Consider the following 24,450-nt stretch of genomic DNA (forward strand, 5'->3'; position numbering starts at 1 on the left):
TCAATTTTTATAAAACAGTAACAAATAACAACAAAAAACCCCCCAGATATCCTGGATTTATTTGGGAAAAAAATAATGAGCTATACCAAGTATCTCAATGGAAAGAGGATATTCAATTAAAACTCCTAGAAATGCAGGTCAATACAACAAATCACATGCAGTCTTAGATGATGGCACTCAGGTAAGAAAGAAGGGACACTTCCTGCTGGTCAGCTCCTTCTGTGTGACCTACCCACATCTGAGACTCAATATACAGAACTCTGAATTCACCATTTTTACACAAGCAAACCTGTTTTTCAATTCCAACAGAACAGATACTTTCCCAGTCACTATAATCAATACTTCGAGATATCCCTGAACATTCCTCCATCCAGGAAGTTGTCACATCATCTTGCCTAGTTCACAACCAGTGTATTTATGCATATTTCCTCCTTTTCATCTGCATGCCACTTCCCTAGTCCAAGTCTTTCATAACCTATTCTATCAATAGATTTTTAACTTGTTTCTCTTCCTCTTATTTCCTTTTCAAAAATACTCCATGATAATATCAAATTCCCCATTTCATAATGCAGCAGTGATTCCCAAATGACGATAAGCTAAAGCCCAAATTCTTCAGCCTAAATTTTCATTTCTAATCTTACCACCTCTTCACCCAATGGAGTCAAACGTAATTAATCCCTTCTGAGCCCAACCATCAGTGTGGCCACAAATCTGGTTGTAACTACTCTCTCTGTACATAATGTGCCCCTGCACTCACTCTAAGCCACCCCTACTCCCCTCATAGAAGAAATAACATGGCATTAATGGAAGCAGCACATTGGAGCCAAAAAGTTTGGGTTACTACATGATTTCAGGCAAACTTAACCTTCTGAACCTCAAAATTCTCAGTTGAAAATGAGGATGATAGCACTAGCTTGCAGAGGTTTGGTAAAGATTAGAATATACATAAAGTGCATGCCCAGAAAAGGCACCTGATAAATGATTGCCATTATTATTATGCCCAAAGCTTATTCAGTCTTTACATCCAGCTCGCATGCCATAAAAAGCACTGGCTTTTTCCACGGTATTACACAGCCACCTGAGTAGGCCTATCGTTTCTACAAAGCTTGTACAATTGAGGAATATCTTCACCTACCATAAAAATAGCAACTTTCAATTAATACTGGTGAACAAAGACATGAATAGTACCATAAAAATTAAATTACTGTAAAGTATATTTTATTGCACTTAGTTACCTTGAAGAATATTTTTAAGGAATTTCCTATAAAATAAAGTTTTTTAAATAAGGAATTTCTTAAGAGAATAAGCCATTCTGGGTAAGAGAGTGTTCTAGGAGCTTACTGTTGAATGGACATTCCAAGTTGTTTATTTTTTAATAGAAAACTTTTTAAAACAACCCCCAGCATTCTTCAAAAGAATGGTGAACGACTAAATGACTTCTGTACTGGTCGCCCCACTCACCATTCCACGCTTGCAGCGTCACGAGGAAGGGGCATGGGTAGCAGCGCCAGGCAGAGGTGGGCAGCGAGCAGCACTTGTGACGTTCCCTTGCACGCTCCCACACTGCTGTTCTGTGGACTGACAGGACATGAGACAGTCCCTAAATATATCTGAATTAGTGGCAGACTTTATAACTTAAGGTGTTTTATAAAATACTAGGGTTTTCAGAATTTGGTTGTTTCTTTCTTTAGAGGCTGAGCCATATTGAATGGGTGAGCCTGTCAAAGAGCCTGTCAACAGGTAACCAAAATGGTGATGAGGAGAGTATTACCGAGACCGCTGACATGTACTGAGCTCTTATTAGGTTACAGGCACTGAGCTCAGTCAGTATATTGTAATAATTACCTCGATCTCCATAATAAAGCTATGAGGTAGCACCCTTTCGATTCTCATTTCTCAGGTGAAAAACGGAAGCACTGAGGGGTTAAGGGATTTGCTCTGCACTGAACAGTTGTACAAGCCAAACTAGAATCCCCACGTGTCGTACTGCTGACTCCCCCAAATGGAATGATTTCACTAAGTGATTTTTAGAAAGATAACAAAACTTGACCCTTTAAATATCAAAATTATTTACTTGAAATCTAACATCCGTGGTTGCAGAGCTTCATGGAATGAACAGAGAATGTCACATGATTTGTCCTTGCCTTGGGGACTCTACACTGGTGATCATTCACTGCACTGTGGGGAGCTTGGTGACGGCCTCGGAGCCCGAGAAGGGGAAGAGAACCTAAGTGGACTTTTTGCTGAATTTGCCTCAACTGTGGCTTTACTTTGTCAAATAACATTCACACCCATTTTGTAGAAAGCCTTCTCCTCTCTTACTATCTCTGGGTTGATGATGTAGTAGTCCCTTGCTGAGCATGTTCTCTGATTTTGTTATTTCTCTTCCCTTCTCTTCTTACCTCCCAAATTTCTTAGCACAGAACTACAAGGATATTTTAAAAAGTATATTGAATCTTTGGTGTATAATCAAGCCAAATATTCTCTATACTTGAACAGAACAAGGGTAAGTCATGCTACTATAAAAGAACAGTTTGTATAGTTGCCGATAAATTTAGAGCACTGCTTTTGGCGGTTTGGTTGTTACTGCATAAGGAGAAAAGCAGAAATCTGACTGTGGTAATTAGGCATTAATATGGACGATTAATTTCATCAAAAGTAAATTTTGAGTAAGCAAGAGTTTGTTTTACGCAACTTCAGACAAAGAAAGGGATCACATATAAGTATATACATGCCGAACCCAAAGGTCTCTCCTCTTTCCCAGGGTAGTAGCAGCAAGACGGTTACAATACAGGGCAGTATGAAGCTTTGCACTGGATAAAAAGGCGATTTCTTCACAATGAGTGGTGCTCAACATTGGAATGATTTATCGAAAGATTTTTTTAGTACACTGATTCCACTAAAAAAGGTTTTTAATGACATTTAGAGGAACACAATTTCTTGCACTCATTTTGAAGAGCCAAAATATTTTTTGCAAACATGGGTATGTTTCAATTTGTAAAAGCAAACTAAAACTTTTCTTCTTCTACTTCTGGCCAAATTAATATTCAAAAAGACAGTACCCACTTTATTATTTCATAAAACATAGGCAGTACTTTTACTAATATGTCTAACACTAACACATTCTCTAGATATCTGAGAAATACGACCACATGTGGTTAAGTAGATTAAGGTGTTTTCTGGCAACTCCTCCCCCCAATGCAAACTTGACTATGAAGAAAAAAAAGTTTTCAGTGGGGAGCCATGGGGCTGCCTTCTGTCCTATCAATCCACAATTTCTCAGACTACAGATCCGCCGTTGTTTTCTGACACATCTGCTCTGCAATGTAAAATAGTGTTTTCTTTAATAAGAATTCTTCAGAAAGCCCTTAGGCTGCTCGTCTTTGTTTGCACAGCCTGAGAGTTTTCATTTAAAGTTTTCACACTGTTTTTAAAATTCTCCATTTTTGTTTCTAAAATAGTTAGGCAAAGTCCATAAACTATGTTTTGGCTTCACATTTCAGCGACATGGAAAAGGTGGAGAGAAATGTGCAGAGACATTCTTATGACTTCAATAAATGAGATTATTCGTAGTGACCAACGCCGTTTTCCTCCTCCCTTCGTTGTCAAAAACAAAGGAAAGAGGGAAGCAGAGATTTTTAAAAAAGATATGATCACTCTTCCCGGGATGCACAGTCTGCTATGAAATGAGGAAACTCACAGGGAAAACCCACTCCTGTTTGCTCTGTGGCACCTCCGACAATCCAATGCTGTGGAAAGTAGGGATAGTGAAACGACCTCAGAAACACGAAACTCTTCCCTAACGGCCACGGCAAGGTTGGTACTTACGTTCTCCATGATGACCGACGTGGAACGGAAGCCCAGTGAACCATGCACTTCTCAGTCTAAAGCGCGCGTGCTTCAATTTCTTCACAGACCTAACTTAAACTCCTGATAATACAGCATCCGCACACCTCCCTCATTAAAGAAGTAAATGGATAAGTGTTTACGGACTCCACGGGAAGCACATACATTTGATCTTTTTTACATCAATTATGGATAAATATATGAAAAAACTTAAACTCTTTTTTCATAATACAATGGGACTCAGGCAGGCAAATGACAAATGTATACATGTACTGAGCCACAACAGCCTGGGTATTTATCTTTCGCCACCTTTTATACAACTAAATGTTATTTGAAGCAGACGACATCCATTTTGAAATTCTCTACTCGTGCCTCTCTGATGGAATTCTTTTAGGAGATATGATCTTTTTCAAGGGTACGGTAATTCACTGTATTTCTACATTCTTATGTGGTCCAACTTGCTGGGAGTGGGAAAGTTGTAGTTATATGGAAATCGTGGCTGCTTCCTCGGTACCAGATACAGATGGAGGAAGTGTGAGGCTGTGCACACGCAGTCTGCTCCAACCTTAGCATCAAATATGGCCTTGCCCTGTAAGACAGGTGTCAGTCTAAAGCTCGCTTGTAAGAGAAGAGAGTTTGGATAAATGAGAGACAACTAGCAATGGGAAAGAAATGGTCTTCTTATACATAAAGTAAATCTGATCCCACGGCTATTTCTTTGAAGTAGTCCCACTGTTCTTCTTCAGGCCCCTCCTTCAATTTTACTATTAGAATTCTTTCTTAAAATTTTTCATTCCTCCTCAGGTATCCTCTTTTTAAAAATTTTAACCTTTTAAAAGTCTGCTGCCTACAGCCTTGAGTCCTTTCTTTTTTTATAACACTACCATAACATGTTCCCTTTCGTTCAATGCTTCTGTCAATTCTCTTTATGGTCAGTGTCAAGTACCAGGGACAGGGCGACCAGAACCCCTCTTTGAGGGACAGGCAGTATGGAAATGCTGTTAAGAATTTGGGTACTAAATAGGATTTAAAAAAGTATTTGATTTCTAGTTCTACCTTTACTATCTGTGTGAATGTAGGTGCAAAGTTACTTACATCCCCTGTGGCTGAGCTCCTTCAACTAGAAATAAAAAATACCTTTTAGAACTGTTGGAAAATTAAAATGCTAAAATATGTAGAATATGCTTAACACAATGCAGGACTAAAATAAGAATCAGTAAGGTTAGCTGTTACGGTTATCTCCACCTTCTACAGATAACATTGTCAGAAAGCAAGCTGCAGATTCCTTAGATGTTCTGATTTCATGGAGACTTGCTCAAGGTCGGGATATGCAACATTCCCTAGTTCCAGAGTAGGCGGCAGGATCACTTCCTTTTCCCTCTTCCTCATGGAGTTCTGTGTGATACATGCCTGTCTGAAATGCAGCGTAAAATATCCTTCATTTCAATCTAACCCATGTCCTTTAACACAGAAGACGTCTCCTTTGCAATACATCTCAGTTATTGTTCTCATCCCACCAAGTTTTGAGATCATATGTATCTTCTGATAAGCTACAGGCTGAATATTTCCAGTCTTTCAAAATTCATTTGTTGAGATCCTAACCCTCAAGGTAATAATATTAGGAAGCAGGGCCTTTGGGAGGTGATTAGGTCGTGAGGGTGGAGCTGTCATGCATGGAATTAGAGCCCTTATAAAAGAGGCCCCAGCGAGCTCCCTCGCTCTTCCCATCATGTGAAAACACAACAAGAAGACAGCTGTTTATGAACCAGGAAGCAGGCCTTCAGCAGAAAGCAAATCTGCGGGAGCCTTGATCTTGGACTTCTAGCCTGAAGAACTAGGAAGAATAAATATCTGTTCTTTATTAGCCACCCAGTCTGTGGTATTCTTTTATAGCAGCCCAACAGGCTAAGACATGGTATTAATATGGCAAAATCTGTTCTGTTGACCACCAATCATCTGGCAGCTCTGGATGTCTTCAGTGCTGAAGAAGCTAGTGCACCTAACACCAGCAGCAAAGAAAAGTTTGGTCCATGAAACGGCCCCATTCAGAAAGATCTAAAAAGATGGCTTATTGAAATGCACCCTGTCACCTAAGCTTACAGTTAGTGCACGGCTGAGAAAAGGGACTAGGTGGTCATTATCTTCCAAATACACGGCTCATGTACGCCCCACAGTAGGGCATGATGTTTACCTTCACTTACAATTTCTGCCAAAAGCGGCTTGTGCCTTTTCTTATATTCTTAAACAGAATTTACTGACTCCCGTGTACTCTCTTAATAAAATCACAATTATCCTTTTGATGTACAAGCTGTACGATCATGGACAATTGTCTGCAGGGTTCTTCAATGTCAGAGTTGCCTGCCCTGCCACAGAATGGCTCCAGGCTGCTAGGCTTTTTCACTTCTCATGTATTTTTTTTAATAGTTTATCTCCCCCCGCCCTTGTTGTCAAGCTGTCAGTCAGCTGTCACTTTGTACTGCTGTCAGTGAGCCTGCCTTTACTGCACCCCCAATTTGATGGTGCTAATCTGCTGTCAGCTGAAAAATCAGATAATCAAGACCTCTGAAACTGCATTTACAATAAGCGGTGTGCTGGGCACTGGGTGGAGACTTTGAGGTTTGAATTCTAGTTCCTGCTCTGTTTCTACCAGCAGATGCTAGACTTCTCTGGGCCGTGGGGCCCTCATCCATAAAATGTGTGTGTGTGTAAAACAGAGATAGAGAAAAAGAAAGAGATCTCATCTGGACTCGAACCCTACGTTTCTCTGGCTACTGGAAAGAGCACAAGAAACTTTTCTGTGAGTTAACAGAATGTAGGGTGGGGTGCCTCGGACACTTTAACTGAAAAATGCAAGGATACATGTTAGTCACCACTTTATTTCGCCTCACTCCTCTGATTTCACTACTGACCATTTCCTTAAAACACTCTTCCCTTGGTTCCACAAGATAATTCTCATTGTTGACCTCCTGACTCCTTTATCTTTTCTTCTCATTTCAATCCTCAGCTCTTCCTCCACTAACCCTGTAAGTATTAAGAGTGCCAAAGGCCAGTCCAAATTTAAAGGGCAGAGTAATAATAAGAAACCAGCAACAAGCCTGAGAAGCAGCAACCCATGTGTCCTAGAAGCCAAACGAAGAGTGTGACATAGTGTGTCAATTGCTGAAGCTATGATACGTAAAATGAGGACTGAGAACTGACCACAGGATGCAAAAGCATGGGAGTCATACGGGACCTTCACAAAAACAGTTTCAGAGAAGAAGCTCTAAGGGAGAACAGTAGGAATAAAATTAGAAACACCAAACATATACAACCCTGTCCAGAAGTTTTGCTCCTACGAGAAAGAAAGAAATCAGGCAGTAGCAGGAGGAAGAAGTGGAAGGAAGAGAGCATTTTTTAAAAAGACATAAAAATAGCATTTTTTTGTACGCTAATAGGAATAATCCGGAAGAAAGGAAAGCTGATGATGCAGAATGAAGAAGAAACATTTGCTGGAACGACAGCCCTTAGGTATGGGAGAAGGGTAGGCTCTGGTAAAGAAGGGGAGATAAGGAAGGGCCTTAGACTGAAGCAAGGTCACTTCAGCACAATGACAGGTGTGCAGGTGGACACTATGTGCCCAGGAGCACATAACTGCACTGAAGTGGTGCTGGCAGAGTACAGAAATTCTCATCTGATTGCTCCTATTTTCTGTCATGATCTGAAAATGGAGCTAGAAGATTTAGTAATAGAGGTTTATAAAGAAAGGAAAATGTACGAATAGTTATTTAAAAGAGGGGAAATGTGGTATGCTTGCCAGGCAGATCAAAGATTCCATCTGAATTTAGGAGGCATGAATTTAGAATAGACTAGTAAGTATGGCTGGATGTCTTCATCTTATCAAATACAGAGAAAAAGGTGCAACAGATTTGAGAGTATATGCAAGAGAGTAAGTATTAGAATAGAATATGGAAATTGAGCTGGAGAAAGGAGGAGGAAAATTAGAGCAAGATAAGAATAAAAGTAAGGAGTTGGCTTCTCTCTCTCTCTTTCTCCCTCCCTTCTCATTTCTCTAAAAATAAATATATGAAGTTTTTCTTTTTAAAGTAAGGAGTTGGCTCAATCAATGGATAGCAGGTTCTAGTAAGGTCAAAAGTCTGAGTCAAAGTGATAAAGAAAATTAATTAATTAATCTCTTTATTAATATTAGGATGCCCCTTTGGAAGAGTACTTCTCTCTCTCTCTCTCTCTCTCTGCCTCTCTCTCTCTCTCTCCCTCTCTCTCTCTCTGCTTTTAGTTCCTTATTTTCAGGTGTTGATTAATAAAGGGAGGAGAAGAAGACTGTCCTTTATATTCAGGTGGCAATAAATGTGTTAGGTTATAAAATAATGGCGTGGGTGTATTAATAAGATGAATTCTTCTTCATTGGGAGTGTACTCTACGTCAGGCGCTATGCTAGGCATTTGACATACATTAATTCATGTGGTCACTAAGTCACACCTATGAGGCGATAAGGCAAAAATAATCACGACCATTAAAGGATCTAGGCTCAGAGGCACTACACTCACAGAGGTCACAGAGCTACTAAGGTGGTCAAGATCAAATGCATGTATGTGCGACCACGGCGTTAAGGGATTTCTCATCCCCAAATGTTTCATGCATAGAATGAAATGTTTTAAAGCGAATATTCTTTCTTTATACTATTGTTCTAGTCTCTGAGAATGAAGTACTGTGGGGGTGAGGAGGACATCAGACAATAGCAGGTGCCACAAGCCAAATACTAAATTTCTATGTGACAGACATGCTGAGTTTTAACAGTTATCCATGTTATAAAGCCTCATATACTTTCCTGAAATACAGCTGTTACCCTCCCTGATTAATATCCATCATCACATATTAATATAGCACATTGTATTAATAATTTAATCGTATGTTTTGCTTTGTTTTTACTTAAATCCATTTTTGCCACAACCACATAATATCTGAATAGGGAGAAAGATATACACATTTAAAAATTGTCTTTTTTTAAAAATCAACTTGGTTATTTTGCCTTTGGAATTACTAAGTATTTTTCAACATCGCAACAAAATAATACTCTTTTAAGACTGCAGGCATTAGAATGATTGTCATTCATGCAAATAATCACTTACTTACACTATATGAGTTTGGGTTGGATAAAGCAAATTACCATTTGAAAATAATTCAAATAACACTCTGGGCTAAGACCTTGCTTATGAATGTTATCTTGGCCACAATATTTCTTAACCTTCTTCCATTTAGCTAGATGTATTAGTGGTAATACAGCCCAAATTAATAAACTATTCAATTGCCATAGGTGTATTAAGCATATGATAATGGAGGAATACATGATATGCAAATAAATTTAAAACATTATTTATTTGGAATTCAATAGCAGTAATAATTAAGATGTCATATAACCACCTATTCACCTTAAAGATGTATATTTTGACTATATGTTACATGAAAAACTTAAAAACATCTCAAAAATAAGGTTCATATTTTAAAAATATGCCCTGAAGTATAAGCTGTGCTTGAGCTAATCATGGATCTAAATACAGCTATATTTTTCAAAAGTTGCAATTCTCTCATCATACATAAGAAAACTGTATTTTTACAAATATATATTATATGTACTTGGACATATAAATATATACCTGAAAATCAGTGATCTTAGTTTCATTTACCTTGATAGTACTCCAAACTGTAAATAAAAGATGAAATGATTTGACAAAGGACCTACAGTGACAGGAAGCTTGGACAGTAACAGAAAACTCACAGGGTTTAAATTTGAGTACACTCTGTGACAATAACCAGCTGTGTGCGTGCAAGACAGTCTCTGCCTCTCTCGGCCTGTTTTCTGAACTCCGTAAATTAAGGACTGGGCAAGGTGCTCTAATTTAAATGTTATAACTCACTCATTTGACTTTGTATTAGGCAGATTTTTCTTCAATTAAATATTAAATAAAACAGCATTACTGGGTATGGATGAAGCCAACTGTCCCCACAGCAAACCTGGACGAACTCAGTAAGCTGAGAACGCAGGGAATAATGCTGACCTCCTGCGTAGCACGTATGGACATTAAATTGTTTCCTGCCTTCATTTCAAGGATGGGGAAGAAACAGCCGTCCCTGAACTCTTTTTAAGGACAGAGTCAGTTACAAAACAGCAGCATCCCCAGCTAGTGCAAGTCCCACTGAAGCAAACTTACTATTCACAAGGGAGAAATATTTCTGGTGGTAGTAAAAACAATTTTGCTAGGTTTAATCAAAAGTGAAAAGGAATTCTAGAATGTTCCCTTTGAGCCACAGCATTCGTTGCTAATTCAGGGTGGGCCCAGCAGCAAGGGTAATAAAAAATGTCCTTAGTAACCGAGAAAGAGAAATGGCGATTAAGTGCCTTTGTGACCTAACATAGAATCCCAACTCTTTATTAAGATAATAAAAATAATTTTTAAAAAGGGAAGAAGGAAAAAAGTAGAAGAAAATAGCATGGGAAATGAAAGTAACACGAGCAGTGAGACTGACCATTTATTTACTTAAAACAGTTACTATTATACACATAAACCAATGGGCAGAAGCTGATTGCAAAGGTTGAGAAATATGAGTGGCAATGACTTCTTTAACAAAAAAAAATAAAAATAAAAAAAGTAAGTATTAAAAGCCAAAATAGCTTTTTGGCAAACAATTACATAGGAGAAAATAAAGGAAGAACTCAGTATCAGAAGTAACCATTCAGTGATAGGTGGGACAAATGATTATTTTAAATCTTTGCAAATCACAGCATGGTGAAATAGAACTCGATTCTCTAGTTAACCATGCTTATGCTGAGAAGTTACAATTGGCAAGAAGAACACCAATTCCTATACATTTGGGAAATAATCTGACATGATATTGAAAAGAGAGTCAAACACACTGACCTGCTCACATCAGGAAACCTGATGGGAAAGTAAATAACTTGGCACTTGGGTCTGATGATGCTTTCCAGATCCTTGGGTCTGTGATCAGGAATCAGCTTCATAAATCTTCCAATAGAAGTGAGAAATGACTGCATATTAAAAACCGAGTTGAATACCACTACATCAGCTACCAGGCTGCAAAGGGAAAGGATAAATACAAATCATGAGCCCACGTTCAGTTACAAGAGCAAGACCTTGATATTAATCAGAGTTTACACTGCACCTTGGGTTTGCAAAAACCTCTGCACTTCCATAAGTATTTATCAAAATGCCTCTAATAGATAAGCTAGTTTGATTAGTATCATATCATAGGAAACTAGATTGTTGGCATCAGGGAGGAAAGGCAGGAGAGGAATTAAATGATTTAACACAATCCTACGAGGCTTCAAACCCGAGTATATTTTTCCACGGTGTCAGGAACTGCCTATATTATCAACAACAAAAGTACACCAAGACCTTTTTCTTTGTGGCCCAACTACCGTGCTTGGTTTCTATGTCAGTGATGTATATTGTTTTATACCATACTACTGAGAACAGAATTTTGCCATATTTTTCACTACCTTCAAAGATACTAATTCAGATAAAGCTATTTCATACTAAAGTATACCTTCAAAATACGTGGTTAAAGTCTTTATTGTTTTAACCTCTGCTTCAAGAAACTTGGTTTTATAAAGTTCTGGCCCAATACAGGAGGGATTAAATGGGGTCTCTTCAAATAACTTATTTCACTAGGATATTTGCAACAGCCAGAGAAGTAGAAGAAACTGGTAGAACTGATTACATAAAGGAATGCATTATAAAGAACTACAACATCATGGACCTTTAGAATTAAACAAAATAAATATAATATTGGTTGTTACTTTACATTAAAAGATTGTGCTCCTCCCCATAATCTTTTTTTAAAATAAAAGCAATCTAAAATACATAGTTTTAAGGCAATGTGAAAACAAAGTTTATGTGTCCCGAACCATCAGCAGTTTTCAGAATTGCCTATATAACATTTTCTCAGATACCACTGAACACAAATGATAACCATGGGAGGGAGCTAGATAAAATTTAAATACAGGGTGGGGCGAAAGGAGGTCTACAATTGTGAGTACACAAACTACATTTTATATTTTTGTATTATCACCTATTAATTATTGTACTATTTTCCATATGAATAACTGTAAACTTACTTTTGCCCCACCCTATATGTAGTATAAATATTCGTATGTTCCCTTTATGAGTCAAAAAAGTGATTTAATAAATCATTGTTTTAATTTTTTATTTTTCTCCACTCCCCCCACCCCAGCCATCCCTACCTTCCACCCTCGATCCTACCCACCTTTATTTTTTTTAATGTTTTCTTTGCTTTAAGCCAGCAATTTTCAACCACTGTACCACAAGAATTTTTATTTTTAAAGAAACAGAGCTTTATTTTCTATACGCTTTGCCTGTATTTCCTAAATTCTTACCTAAATTTCAGCCTATTAGAATGAGGATAGGAAAGAACTTTTGCAATCTCAAAAGTGCTTTGTGATCAGATTCTCAGAAATACTTGGAATTAGTCAAGATCTAGAAACAGCACAGAATGTTTAAAACATGCAAAGCTGACTATGTAGTCAGGGGCACTGATATCTTTTCCCTTAGATTGTCAAATGGAAAAATGACAACAGCCAATACAACAATAGCTACCCAGTGTCAATGAATCAAAATTATACCTATTTTGTCAGATCGGCAAAAACTATGATGTATTTGTTGGTATGCCGCAGAATTCTAGCAATTAGTGTGTGTGTGCCATGAGATGAGAAAGGCTGAAAATCGCCGCTTTGAGCAATGATTCAGTTTCACTGTCGCTGGATCTCAATAAAATGAATATAAACGCTTTGATAAGAAGGAATAGAAGATTCAATAAAGTTTTATTCCACCTTAGAAATGGTAGATCAAGAAAGGTAAAAGAAGACACGGACTTCCATAGGCTGCAAAACACAATTGAATAAGCAGGGCTCACAGAACAGGAACACATACCATAGCAAGTCCTCGGTTCAGTTTAATTCACATTTCCCGAGACAGCTTAAGTTCCCCTTATTAGTACACAGCGGAATGAAAAACCAACAAAAAGAAGGTTGACCTGCCACCCCTATGCTCCCCCACAAAACAGCTTTTCCATGCAAGTATTTTTTTTTAGTTGTGACCTAGTGCCAATTTGGGGGCAGGGGTGATTACAACATGGATAATACAAAAGAATGTCACAGAAGTGCTGACACGCCAGGCAGTAAGGAAGCCAGTATAAGAACACACCAAGAGTTGAAGGATGCTTTACAGCTAGTCTGTTTTCACCATGTGTCACGTATTGTAATAGTGCCCCACAGGTCATAATATATAGTTACGACGTGTGTTCATAAGTCAAGGGGTTAGTGAAACCTCTATTTAAGGTGAGTGCTTATGTCAGTCATCTCTAAAGTCCTTAACGGCCACACGGTCAAGAGAGAAATCTGCCAGTGCCAACGAAAGCAGAAGTCAGCAAGAAAACTAAAGAAACATTTGAGGAAGCAGGAGCCATACTTTTCAAAGTGAATCTGAACGGGACTGTGTTCTGACACTCTTATTTTTCCTCTGGACAACTGTAAACCATTTTTTTTTCTCATCAAGAAGCCAACCAATGATCAAGTCCACTTCCTTCTCTGCAAACTTGTCTATGGGTTTACCCTCTTGAGAAGAGCGATGCTGAAAAATCAAGTATGAGTTTTTATAGCCTCATTCCCTACGAGCAAAAACAATCTTTTATGAAAGAGAGAGATGAGGGGGAGTAAGCTAAATGTTTTTCAAATATCTGCATGCAACCCAACTACTTACATTCTTAAAAACCCAGTCTATGCTAAATTAAAGATCCAAGACAGTTTATAGAAATACTCTTTCTCACACATTTCCTCCCAGATATGAGTGAGTGTAACTTCCATTAACTTTAAAGCCACCCATAAAGGGAAAAATAGGCTTAATTTTTTCCCCCAGTTATTTCTCAAGGGTAATAAACACACACTATCTGAGGAAAAGAATGATGCTAATTCAAGAAATCAAAAGAATATTACAAATGTTTTCCATATTGATAAAGCACAAAATGATTTTATTTTTGTTTTTAAAACATATTTCCCTTCTCTGTTTCAATATAAAATAAAGTATTTTAATTTTATTATGAAATTTTAAAATGGTTGCTTTTTTATGAGACATTTGACGCGAGGCAGTTCCACTCTATTTTGATAGCACTGCTACTTCACAATTGAAGCAGCTTGTAAAAATGATTGCAGGAAAACATTTACAAAATGCTCAAAACACAGAAGTATTACCATTTAGCTGCTTTTCCATGTCAACAAAACTATGGAATATACTTGCAAGAGTTGGGAGTCTTTTTAAACACATCATCAATCCCAACTGCTAATAACCATTAAAAAAGGTGAGTAACACTCCCAGGTTTCAGCAAGGAAGAAGTTCCCAATCACAGCCAAACTTAGTGCATTGGATTATTGCAGCGATGTGAATAGGGTCTGGCGCTGTTATTAACTTCTTTCATTAGGTAAGCTTCAGGAGATGGACTTTGTGGAAGTAACAATAGAGAAGGACCATCACCTTTGAAATGTCATGGTATTTTAAGGCTGTGCAACTTCAGAAGACTCAATGAGGGGAAAAAATACCAATAACTACCTAAAGATTCACTTTCTATAGTTTTCTCTCACAAACAATAAAAAGAACAAAAAACCCTTGCTCCATTATGCCTTATTTTGTGTTTATTCCTCTGAAACTTTCTGTTTTGATTTTAGCTGGATGCATTGAAAGTGGTTGGCAAACAAGAGCAGACTGACTGCCCTTTTCTAAAAGTACGCCTTAAACAATAGAGAGAATCAAGGAGTGAAAAAGGTCCCTGCGACCCTTTGATTCTATTCTGAATGTTGTAGAAAATAGTTAATTAGTTTAACATATAATTAGATTGTTACAGCTATGTATTCTATAAAAGGATTAGCTGTGATCTTATACATATACTCAGACGCACAAGTAATTACCACCATGGAAGGTATGTTTAAACATTTGTACCTACCTTAAGGTGTTTTAAAGTAAGTGTACAATAGCTCTCCAGATTGAAAAGCTAACCACCTACAAAGAAAAAGGTAGCGAAGGACTTAATATAATGACACAGTTGATACCTACCATGAGAGAATTTGGTTGTATCCATATTGGAAATCCCTCTCCTGACATTTCTTGACAGGATATACCAACTGGTTCTCGTGGAAGTACAGAATCTTTTTCAATTTCCCAAGGTCAGGCCGAAGGGCAATCAGTTCAGCCAGGTTAAGCACTGAGCTTGCAAAGAGGATCCTAGGAAATCAGGAAATTAGGGTTTACTGTCCCAAGCACACTTGAAGGTGGTCATCCTTTGCCCTCCTTTCCTCTCCCCTGATCCTACCCCCAGAAAAACATGTCCCCTGTAGGGACACATCAATAGTTAAGAATTAATACCATGTAGCAGCATTCTAAGTTTTGATCTCTGAAAAAGCAGCTGCTAAGAACTATAAAAGCTCTGAATCTTATTGGTCTTCTCAGCTCCGTTACTGAGATGCAAAAAAAAAAAAGAAGCTGGATGGATTTTATTGAAAAAGGCAAGAAAAGCTCTATCTGAAGGACAAATGGAACAAAGATAAGGCTGACTAGGGAATACTTTGCTTGCCAGTTTCATTACACTTTACTTCTTTATGCAACCAACTACTGAAATTCAATATACAAGCAGGAATGGCACATGCTGATGTTACGACATAAACCCTTTTGATTTATGCACTAGACATCTAGTGTGGTCTTTTTCTCTTGGCATGTTTTCTTGCCATGTCCCACTCTCCCCGTTTTTAAATATTCTGCAACGTTTCTGTCTTTTTTCTAATGTTTTCTTTCCCTCTGCTACTGGACTGCTAAAGGCACCAGATATACAATCTGTAAAATCCCTTATCTAAAATATAAATGCTTAAAAAATGAAGGAAGGCTGATTGCTTTTCTTTGGGGAGGGGAAGGAAACTGAAAGCTTACCTATCTATGTTTACAAATGAAATCACCTATTGCCTCGATCATCCCACAATCATTTACTAAGTGCCTACTATGTGCCAGGGTCTAGCCAGGAAGAAGGGAAAAGATGAATAAGACAGTCCACTGAGATGAATGCTGCCTGTGACAGTGACATATACAAAGTACTAAAGAAACAAACAGAAAGTAGTAATAACTGTCTGAGACAACCTGGAAACGGTTCACTAACGAGGTGCCTACCACGTATGGACACAAACGAGGTAAAAATCAGAGGTACATTTAGATGGCACAATTTTGATGCAATGCCTTTATAACATAATGCAGCATCATTTGACCCTTACAGCTTTTATCCCATTTAAAAAGTAAGGTTCAAGAAGGTTTAGAGTTGTTTCCAGGATCACATTGGTAGGAAGTGGCAAAGCAGGGACTCCTGGTCTTCTGAGCCAGAAGTGCTTTCCATTATTACACCACAGACATGAACCGGTCATGGATGACTGACATTGCAAATGCACTTTTTTCTGTACTTAGTAAGTACAAAATATCATCTTTGTTATTACCATGATTACAACTACTATAAATTCTCCCTGGCTGACAAGCCCCATGGCTAACTTCAGGTGTTTATATGATCCGCAGCACTAGCCTTTCACATGAGAGGAATGATTACATAGTAAGTGCATATATCATAAATAGGAATCCGAGTGTCTTCCTCATGGGCTAAAACTGGCACGTACGATTGAAAAGTGGTGATCTCTTCTTTTACCCCACACTGCTATATGAATGTCATGGTTTGTTGCTTTAAAGTTAAAAAAAATCTTACTAAGGAGATGGATTATTGTTTCAATTATGTTTGTGTATCCAACTAAAGCAAATAGAAAAACTATGGTCAGAAAATGCCCTATTTTAACCAAGAATATTCCCAGAACCACCAAGTATAAGTCTTTCAAAAACTCAGATTGAAAATTCTGAAGTATGAAACATTTGGTTATCGACAAATCTTATCCTTAGTAAAGAGAATAACAAAATACTAATCTCAGTCAATATTTTCCTTAAAAGAAACTGGATGGCCACTTGTGGTCCTACTTCCTGGGGAATTCTCCCGCCTCCCCCTCTATCCCCACTCCCCCCCACCCAGCACACACACTACTGCAAGCAATGACTCATCCTTAATCCTCCAGATGAAGCAATTTCACACACAAGTGAGAAAACTTCATTAAATGCAGCTCTTTTGCCACTTGTTAATTTTTAAAAATGGTAGCTTTATCATGGAGAAGTTTGGTAAACACCAACTTACCCAACTGATCAAAAATAAGTAGAACCAATAACAAGAGAAAGTGATATAATGTCTTTCCCAATGTGACACAGTGAAAAATATACAAATCACCAATGTATTATTCCTGCCAAAAATGCCTGATCTAAATTTGGTCATGAGGAAACAATGAGAAAAATATCTTGCAAAATAACTGGGCTGAATGCCCAAGAGGGTTAATGTCACAAAAGAAAAAAAGTCTAGATTAAAGGAAAATGAAGAGACCCCCAAACAAAGCGCCACTCTGGATAATGGATTGGATGAAGAAAAAAAAAAAAAAAAAAAACCAGCTACAAAGGACATTACACAAACAACATGGAAACTCTAAATATGGGTTGAATATAAGGTGATAAATTTTCACCAATCTTAAATTTCTTAAGTGTAATAATTTTATTGGTTTCTATAGGAGACTATCCTTATTCTTAGAAGGAATTATTGAAGGCATGTTGAAATATTTATGTGTGAAGTTTCATGATGTCTGCAACTAATTCTTAAATTACTCAGTCAAAAGCTACTAATAATACTCATATGTATATATTTATATAGAGGAATAAAAATGTGCAAATGTTAACAATTAAGCAATTGGTATATTGTAATTCATTGATCTAATCTTGGAAATTTTTGTTAAGTTATACATTATAAAACTACAATGTGGGGGGAATAGGGCCATAAGTAGAAGGGAAAACTGTGCTCCATGCCATAAACAATAAACCCGTCATATATGTACTTCTAGTCATGATCCAGTTGTTAATTTCCTACATGAGCGTGATCCTTAGGGTGGGCCATCTGTAGAAAATGTTTAACCAAGGAGACCCCTTCACTCTGCTTCTACCAGGTATCTCCTCTCCTCACCCTACCTACCCGCTGATCTGTAATCAAGGAATCCAAATCCAAAGTTGAGCCTTCCACATAAAAGTCCCAAATGGAACAATGCAATATATTCAGAAGTGAAATGGCAGTGATTTTCATATATTAACTATTTGGGACTGCCCACACCAACATCTCCTTTAGTCTGTCCAGTCATTAACAGGAAATTCATTATATTTGTATTACTAATCTTGAAATAGTCCTCATACTCCTCAATTGTGGAAATTATCTCTATTACAGTTCTCTTTGCTTTTTCACTTGTAAAATGGTAGTTAAATTGTACAACAAACAACTCCTCAAATATTTAGCTCCATGACTCCCCGAAACAAGTAATGAACATGCCCGCAAAAGGAATGCAGGTATGATTTATAGGCAATTTTTACTCTGCTTCCTGTCATCTGTCAAACAAAAAGTTTATAATAATACAATGAATGACATCACTCAATCAGCAGCTAATCCCTAGGCTCCCGATGATCATCTTGCTGCAGGTATTATTTAAGCAATAAATCCTAACAAGGTGAGCTTTATCATCCCACACTGCGTGTCTGGCAGGAGAGGGCACAAGGTGATAGCAAAAACCACTAGGAACAAGATAATTCCTGACAGCTGCTGCTTGAGCACAAGTTAAATTGAACAGTTTATCTCAGCATGATGATGTTATAAGGTTTTATGTTTAATATTTTTAAATTAACATAACACCCAGAGAAAGCAGTTGGGCAATCTTTCACAAACATGACACACTACAATCACTGTATAAGCTGGATTAGTACTTATTACCATGCTACTACAGAATTAAGCTGTTTTTAGACCACCAAAGAGCTTTAAATTGCAACTTTTGTCTCTGTAAGAGAAACCTATATTTAAAATGCCTGCTAAATTCAAATTAACGTCTACATCATTAACTTACCATCTCACCAAAAGTATAAGTAAGCTGCTATTATAATCGTCTAATCAAAACGGAGCTTAGCCGCAAGCTCCTTAACACCTTTCTATGCACTTGGGATTGTATTCCTATAATGCCATCCATACACAGGTTTCCGTTGTTTTCCACGCACTCAGATCCACATTCTGAGTCATATTTGCTGAAGAAATGCAAAATCATTCAACACGGTGAAATTCAATGTTAGAGATTTGATTCTTTTCTTGCTCAGTGTGAATAAACTAGTTGCTTGCCTTTCACCCTATTCCCATAATATGTGAAAAGCGATACTGAAATACACTTCACCTCTGCAGCAGTTAGGCTCCTATCTGTTATCAAGGGGCACACTTTTGTATCTTAAAGGGCAGGGAAAGGCAGTGGAATGAGAAACAGAGGACAGGCGTTCAGTAAGGCAACCACCACTACACACGATCTAGTAATACTCCTTTCATGGACTAGGTTCTCTCTCTCACTCCTGCCCTGTGGAACCTTTAATAGCTCCCCTACAAATCAGGATACGAAACGCAATTTAACACAGATGCCAGCTTGGATTATTACTCATGTTAAATAATCCCTTGTAGGACTTCACTAGGCCTTGCACAAAAGATTAAATTCCATTCCTCCAGCTGTTGCTTAGCCTCATTACCAAAGTCTTTGTTCTTGTAATGCCTATCTGAAGTTCCTTTTCCTTCTATTCCCTCTCCAGGATCTTAGATGCCAGACTTTCTGTGCTACAGTATTAACTACGATGATGGAAACGTTCTGTATCTGTACTAACACAGTAGCGACTAGCTACTTAGTGCTATGGAGCACTTGAAATGTAACTAGTTCAACTGAGGAACTAAATTTTTAATTTAATTAATTTGATTAATTTAAGGGTGAATTAAATAGCCACACAGTAATGGCTACTGTGTAGGAAAGCACAGCTTTGGATGGACCAGCGTAACCCAACAGTCCACCCGCGGTACCTGAGTGCATTTCCTCACTTCTCGGACTTTCTTGTACAGATCCTTGACCTCATTCTAATAATCTAATTTCTAAGATCCCCCTGACTAGCTGTACACTATTTCACCTATCCAGCTCTCCAGTTCTAGAATGATACTATTTTCTTTTTTGGCCCTCTGATAATTATAAAACATGTGCTCATTTCAGAAATGTTTTAAGTGCAAAAGTATGAATTAGTCACCCACAAACAAACCCCAAAGAGAGAGCCACTGTTTGCATTCCAGTGATCATTCAGCCAGTATATGTTGAGCATTGTTATTTGCAAGGCACTAGCCTAAATGACAGGCATCAAACAGAAAACAAAGTAGCAAAGGCAGGAAGAAAATTGACAGGTTGAGGGACTAACTAAAGACCAGGGAGGCTGGAGCAATTTGTTCAATGAGAAAATGGCCAGAGAAGAGGATGAGGAAATCAATGGACCTTTGTAAGACAAGAAAATAATTTTAGATTTTAAGATAACAGCAATGGATAGAGACTGAAGGATATTAAGTAGGGAAAATACAAAAGTATGTATGTATCTTGAGTGTATTTACTCTTATTGTTTTTACTTTCTAATATATACACATTACTATGAAAGATTTTTTTTGCTTTCAACACTTATCACTTAGCATATTGTTCTACTATTTTAAAAATTATTCCTAAAACATATGATTTTTAAATAGATTTAATAATATGATGTGCATTATACCCCCAAGTAGGAGATGATATTTATATTTTATATATATAAAGCTTTAAATTTTTCATTGTGTAATCTCTTGTATTTCTAGTACATCTGTTTATATATGTCATGAGATTTTTTTATTCCTTTTTAATATCAGAAAATTTTACTCTCAGTAGAACACAGACTGTGAGGAAGCATTTTGGAAGAAGGAAGAACAGTGAGGAGAAAAGGAAAGAAACAACAGTGGCTCGGCCTGCGATGGCAGCATTGGCGGTGATGAGAAGTGGCCGGCCTGGGTTTGCTGATGAACGAGACAGGAGAGGGGAGCCAGAGGAGTGCGGGCTTCTCCTTCACTGTATCTGTTCCAAAGTGTGCTGATCATGCTTCACTCCAACAGCAGCTCAATAATACATACTGGCATAAATGAAAATTACTCCTAAACATTTCAAAAGCCTTTGGCTTATATATATATATTTTTTAATTTGTAAAAATCTGTGTAGAAAGATAACTGAGTTCTAATATTCATTAATCACTGATATACAAATTTCATTTCAACGGAACATGCTTTAGTTGGCAGCTACTTCATTGTAATTAGAATTTTTTTTACTGCGCGTTTAAATGCTGTGGATTTTCAAGAACAATGCATAACAAAATGTGTTCATTTGCTGGAACAATTAAAAATATAAGATGAAAGTCTTATCTAAAAGAAAAGGAAATGTAGTCATTTAATTTCCTAGGTTCCTGTGATGGGTAATTTACAGGATGTTAAAAAAAAAAGAGTATATCCAGTTTCCCAAAAGCTGTCCCATGGTGTAGCACCAGTTAAGTGGACAGTTTTGCCTTTTTCCACCATGTAATGGCCCCTTTCTAGCGCTTATGATGATGGCCAGGAGAGCACCGTGTAAAGAACCCTCACACAGAAGACATGGGATCGAGGTCTGCAGGTAGGACCCACACTGAGCAATTATCTCCGATTGGCTTCTTAACATCTGTCCACTCTGCAGTCAGCAGCACCCTGACCTGCTTTATGGATGCTTCAGGAGATAAATTACATAAAATCTTCTGGAGCTTTTTTACTAAAGGTTTTACTTACATTTAGACGTCTCGAATTACTCCGGCAACCTCTCAAGTCTTTTAATTCCCAGTTTCTGGCATAATGCCTAATCCATAAAAGACACTCAATAATTATGTTTGTAACAACAAAGGATGGAACAGGAAGGAAGGATGAGCCTAGGTATTGAAAAAAAATCTACAAACAAATTGAAATGTTTACTGTGTACACAAACATTTTTCATGTATTTTGAAACTAGAACTCATTATTAAGAATATTCTTAACAAGACTCAAGGTGGTATGAACCACCCAGAACATTGATATATAAATCTGTTTTAGACATCCTGTGAAAGGTCAACAAATAATATTGTCAAATCTCTTGACAATGTAAGTACAAGATAATCATCCCTTCTGCAAAAGAGCTGACAATATCATTGGTAAAATAAGCCAAAAATAAAGAAAACATTAAATAACAATGAAAAGATAGTATCAGCTCTATGCTACACAAGAAGTGTTACAAAGCAGTGCAAGCCTGATTGAGAATGAAGGAGAGGCACTAACTGCTATCAGTTCAAGGGAAGAACAGAAAAGAAAGAGCTGAGGAAAACCAGGAGACCTCAAGTTTATTGAGAAAGCAGGAGAAACCTGGGACCTGGGGTCTTGGGTATGGAAGCATCAGTACTATTTAAGTAAGTGAGGGAGAAGAAACAGTTGGCTAAAGTTTAGGGTTTGAAAAAAGTAACTAATCAGATAAAACTGGAAAGGTGGTCTTCCTTCGGACCTAGAGTTACCTAAATGCAGAGTAAGAAGTTAGTGAAGTTTGCACCGTATCTGTCAGCAATACAGGGATCCATTGTACATGTATTATTGTACTAACAATGCTTTATTTCTTATTATCCTTAATTAACTGAGTTGTAAATGCTCATTGGCAAAGAAAAATGGTAGTGATTTGAAATAATAGGAATCAAATAAAATATCGCCATGACTACCACTTTCAACATAAGGGAGGTTACTCTATACATATCCAAATAAAGATAAAACCAGCTCATTTAAAACCAGGGGTCTCCATCATCATTTTGTGATAATGAAATCCTTAAGTCACCATAATATGATAATATTCTAAAGGAAGAGAGGAAAATGTATATTGTGTACATTTTTATTTTACATATATCATCTCATCTAATTATCACCCTAAGAGATGTGTCTTACTACCCACATCTTACTGAATAAAGAACGAGAGGTTTGGTTAAATGCTAAGACAACAGCAGTTACTATGAGGCAGATATAAGTTTCAAATTCAAATTGATCTGGCCCCAAAGCCTCTACTTTTTCAGATATTCCATATTGATTTTGAATTATCAAAGATTAGAACGTGACTCGATGTCTCCTATTAACTGTACTTATTACAGTCTGTGTTTGAGAAATCATATAGAGAACTGTACTAAACTGAATAATTTTATTTCATCCTTCATGCATCACATATTTATTAAGTGATTATACTGTCAGACAAATTGTGGGAAGGTAATGGCCATCAAGGAAGGATCCCCTGAAGAGATGCGATCCAGACAGCATCCTAAATAACAGGAAGGAGTCAGCCTGCTAAAATAACAAGGCTGTAGGTGGCCGGCGCAGAGGGATAGACAAGTGGGGTGACATTAGAGCCCTGACGGAAACAGACATGTCTGACTTGGTTACTGGAAGGGAGAGGATGAGCATGACTCAAAGGTTCCTAGTGTTTGTAATCACATAGTTAGTGGTAACATTTCTTAATACAAGAGCAGCAAACAAATTGGGTTGATGTAGAGGGGAAATAAAAAGACAGTTTTTACAAATGCTAAAGGTACACGGAGTGCCCACTAGGCAACTAAAGATAGCAGATAATAGATGAGACAAATTGCATTAGAAATTTAATGCAACTGATGGCCATGGTCACCAAATGTGTCAGATAAAAATGTGGGTTCTGGTATGTTCTGGAATTTTATGTATTTGTTCTATACGTTTCTCCAGTATTTCATGTTATCTTGTTTTCTCCCCTTATGGTATATTCCTTGATGAGGTATATTAGATCTGCTGTTGTTTTCTTTATTATCCTGCAGTTTCCTTAACATGGCAGTTCCCGCTCTGGATTTCAGTTTTCTCAGAGTAAGCCTTATATCTTCCTTGTCCATTATTCTATCCCAGGTGCTCAATAAATGTTTTCAAATAAGAAAATAGATGGAATGAGTGAATGAGTTATTCATCCCTTCCCTCAATGACACTGAAAAAAACAAAACAGGTTAATTCTGTTTTTCTAGTAAAGTATTCAATATATTTACTTCTACCATTAACGTATGAGTTGGACAGCATCTCACGCCCCCTGAAGAATGCACTTACCTTCTCACCTGAGCACCCAACAGAATTCTAGGGAATACTATTTAATGTCATTTTTGTTCAAGCCCATTATTTTTTCCTTATGGTCCTAACCACGCCAGGTACTATTCTCTGCTTCAAAATTCTAACATACCAAGTACTTAAGATACCATCCAAAGAAAAGGAACTCCTGGGGAAAGGTGGCATCAACCTGGTACAAAGATCAGGGATATACAATGTCATGACGATAATTTCTGTCATCTTCAGGGATTCATGATTGTCAGCCTTGAAGGAGCAAGTCAATTAACATGCAATAGGCATCTAACTTGCTGAGTGTGCTGGGAACACTTCATATGGTGTTTTATCTCCATAAACTAATATAATTAGTGTATGAAATATTTATAATTCACCTCATGATTAATCTATCATAGAAGACTATTCCTTAACAGC

The 24,450-nt window shown here is 37.5% G+C and overlaps 1 protein-coding gene across 8 annotated transcripts in view; it reads right to left on the reverse strand.

The window, feature by feature from the left end:
- The window catches only part of GTDC1 (glycosyltransferase like domain containing 1), a 369,716-nt gene that overhangs the window by 166,631 nt on the left and 178,635 nt on the right, over window positions 1-24,450 (reverse strand). For all 8 annotated transcript variants that reach the window (XM_053918630.1, XM_053918627.1, XM_053918633.2 and 5 more), the window contains 2 exons: window positions 14,982-15,149; window positions 10,761-10,934 (listed from right to left, as the gene is read on the reverse strand). In XM_053918630.1, the coding sequence (XP_053774605.1) occupies window positions 10,761-10,934; window positions 14,982-15,149 (342 nt within the window). The remainder of the gene's footprint in view (window positions 1-10,760; window positions 10,935-14,981; window positions 15,150-24,450) is intronic.

This window comes from Desmodus rotundus, chromosome 2 (genome assembly GCF_022682495.2).
Source record: "Desmodus rotundus isolate HL8 chromosome 2, HLdesRot8A.1, whole genome shotgun sequence".
Classification (NCBI taxonomy): Eukaryota; Metazoa; Chordata; class Mammalia; order Chiroptera; family Phyllostomidae; genus Desmodus; species Desmodus rotundus.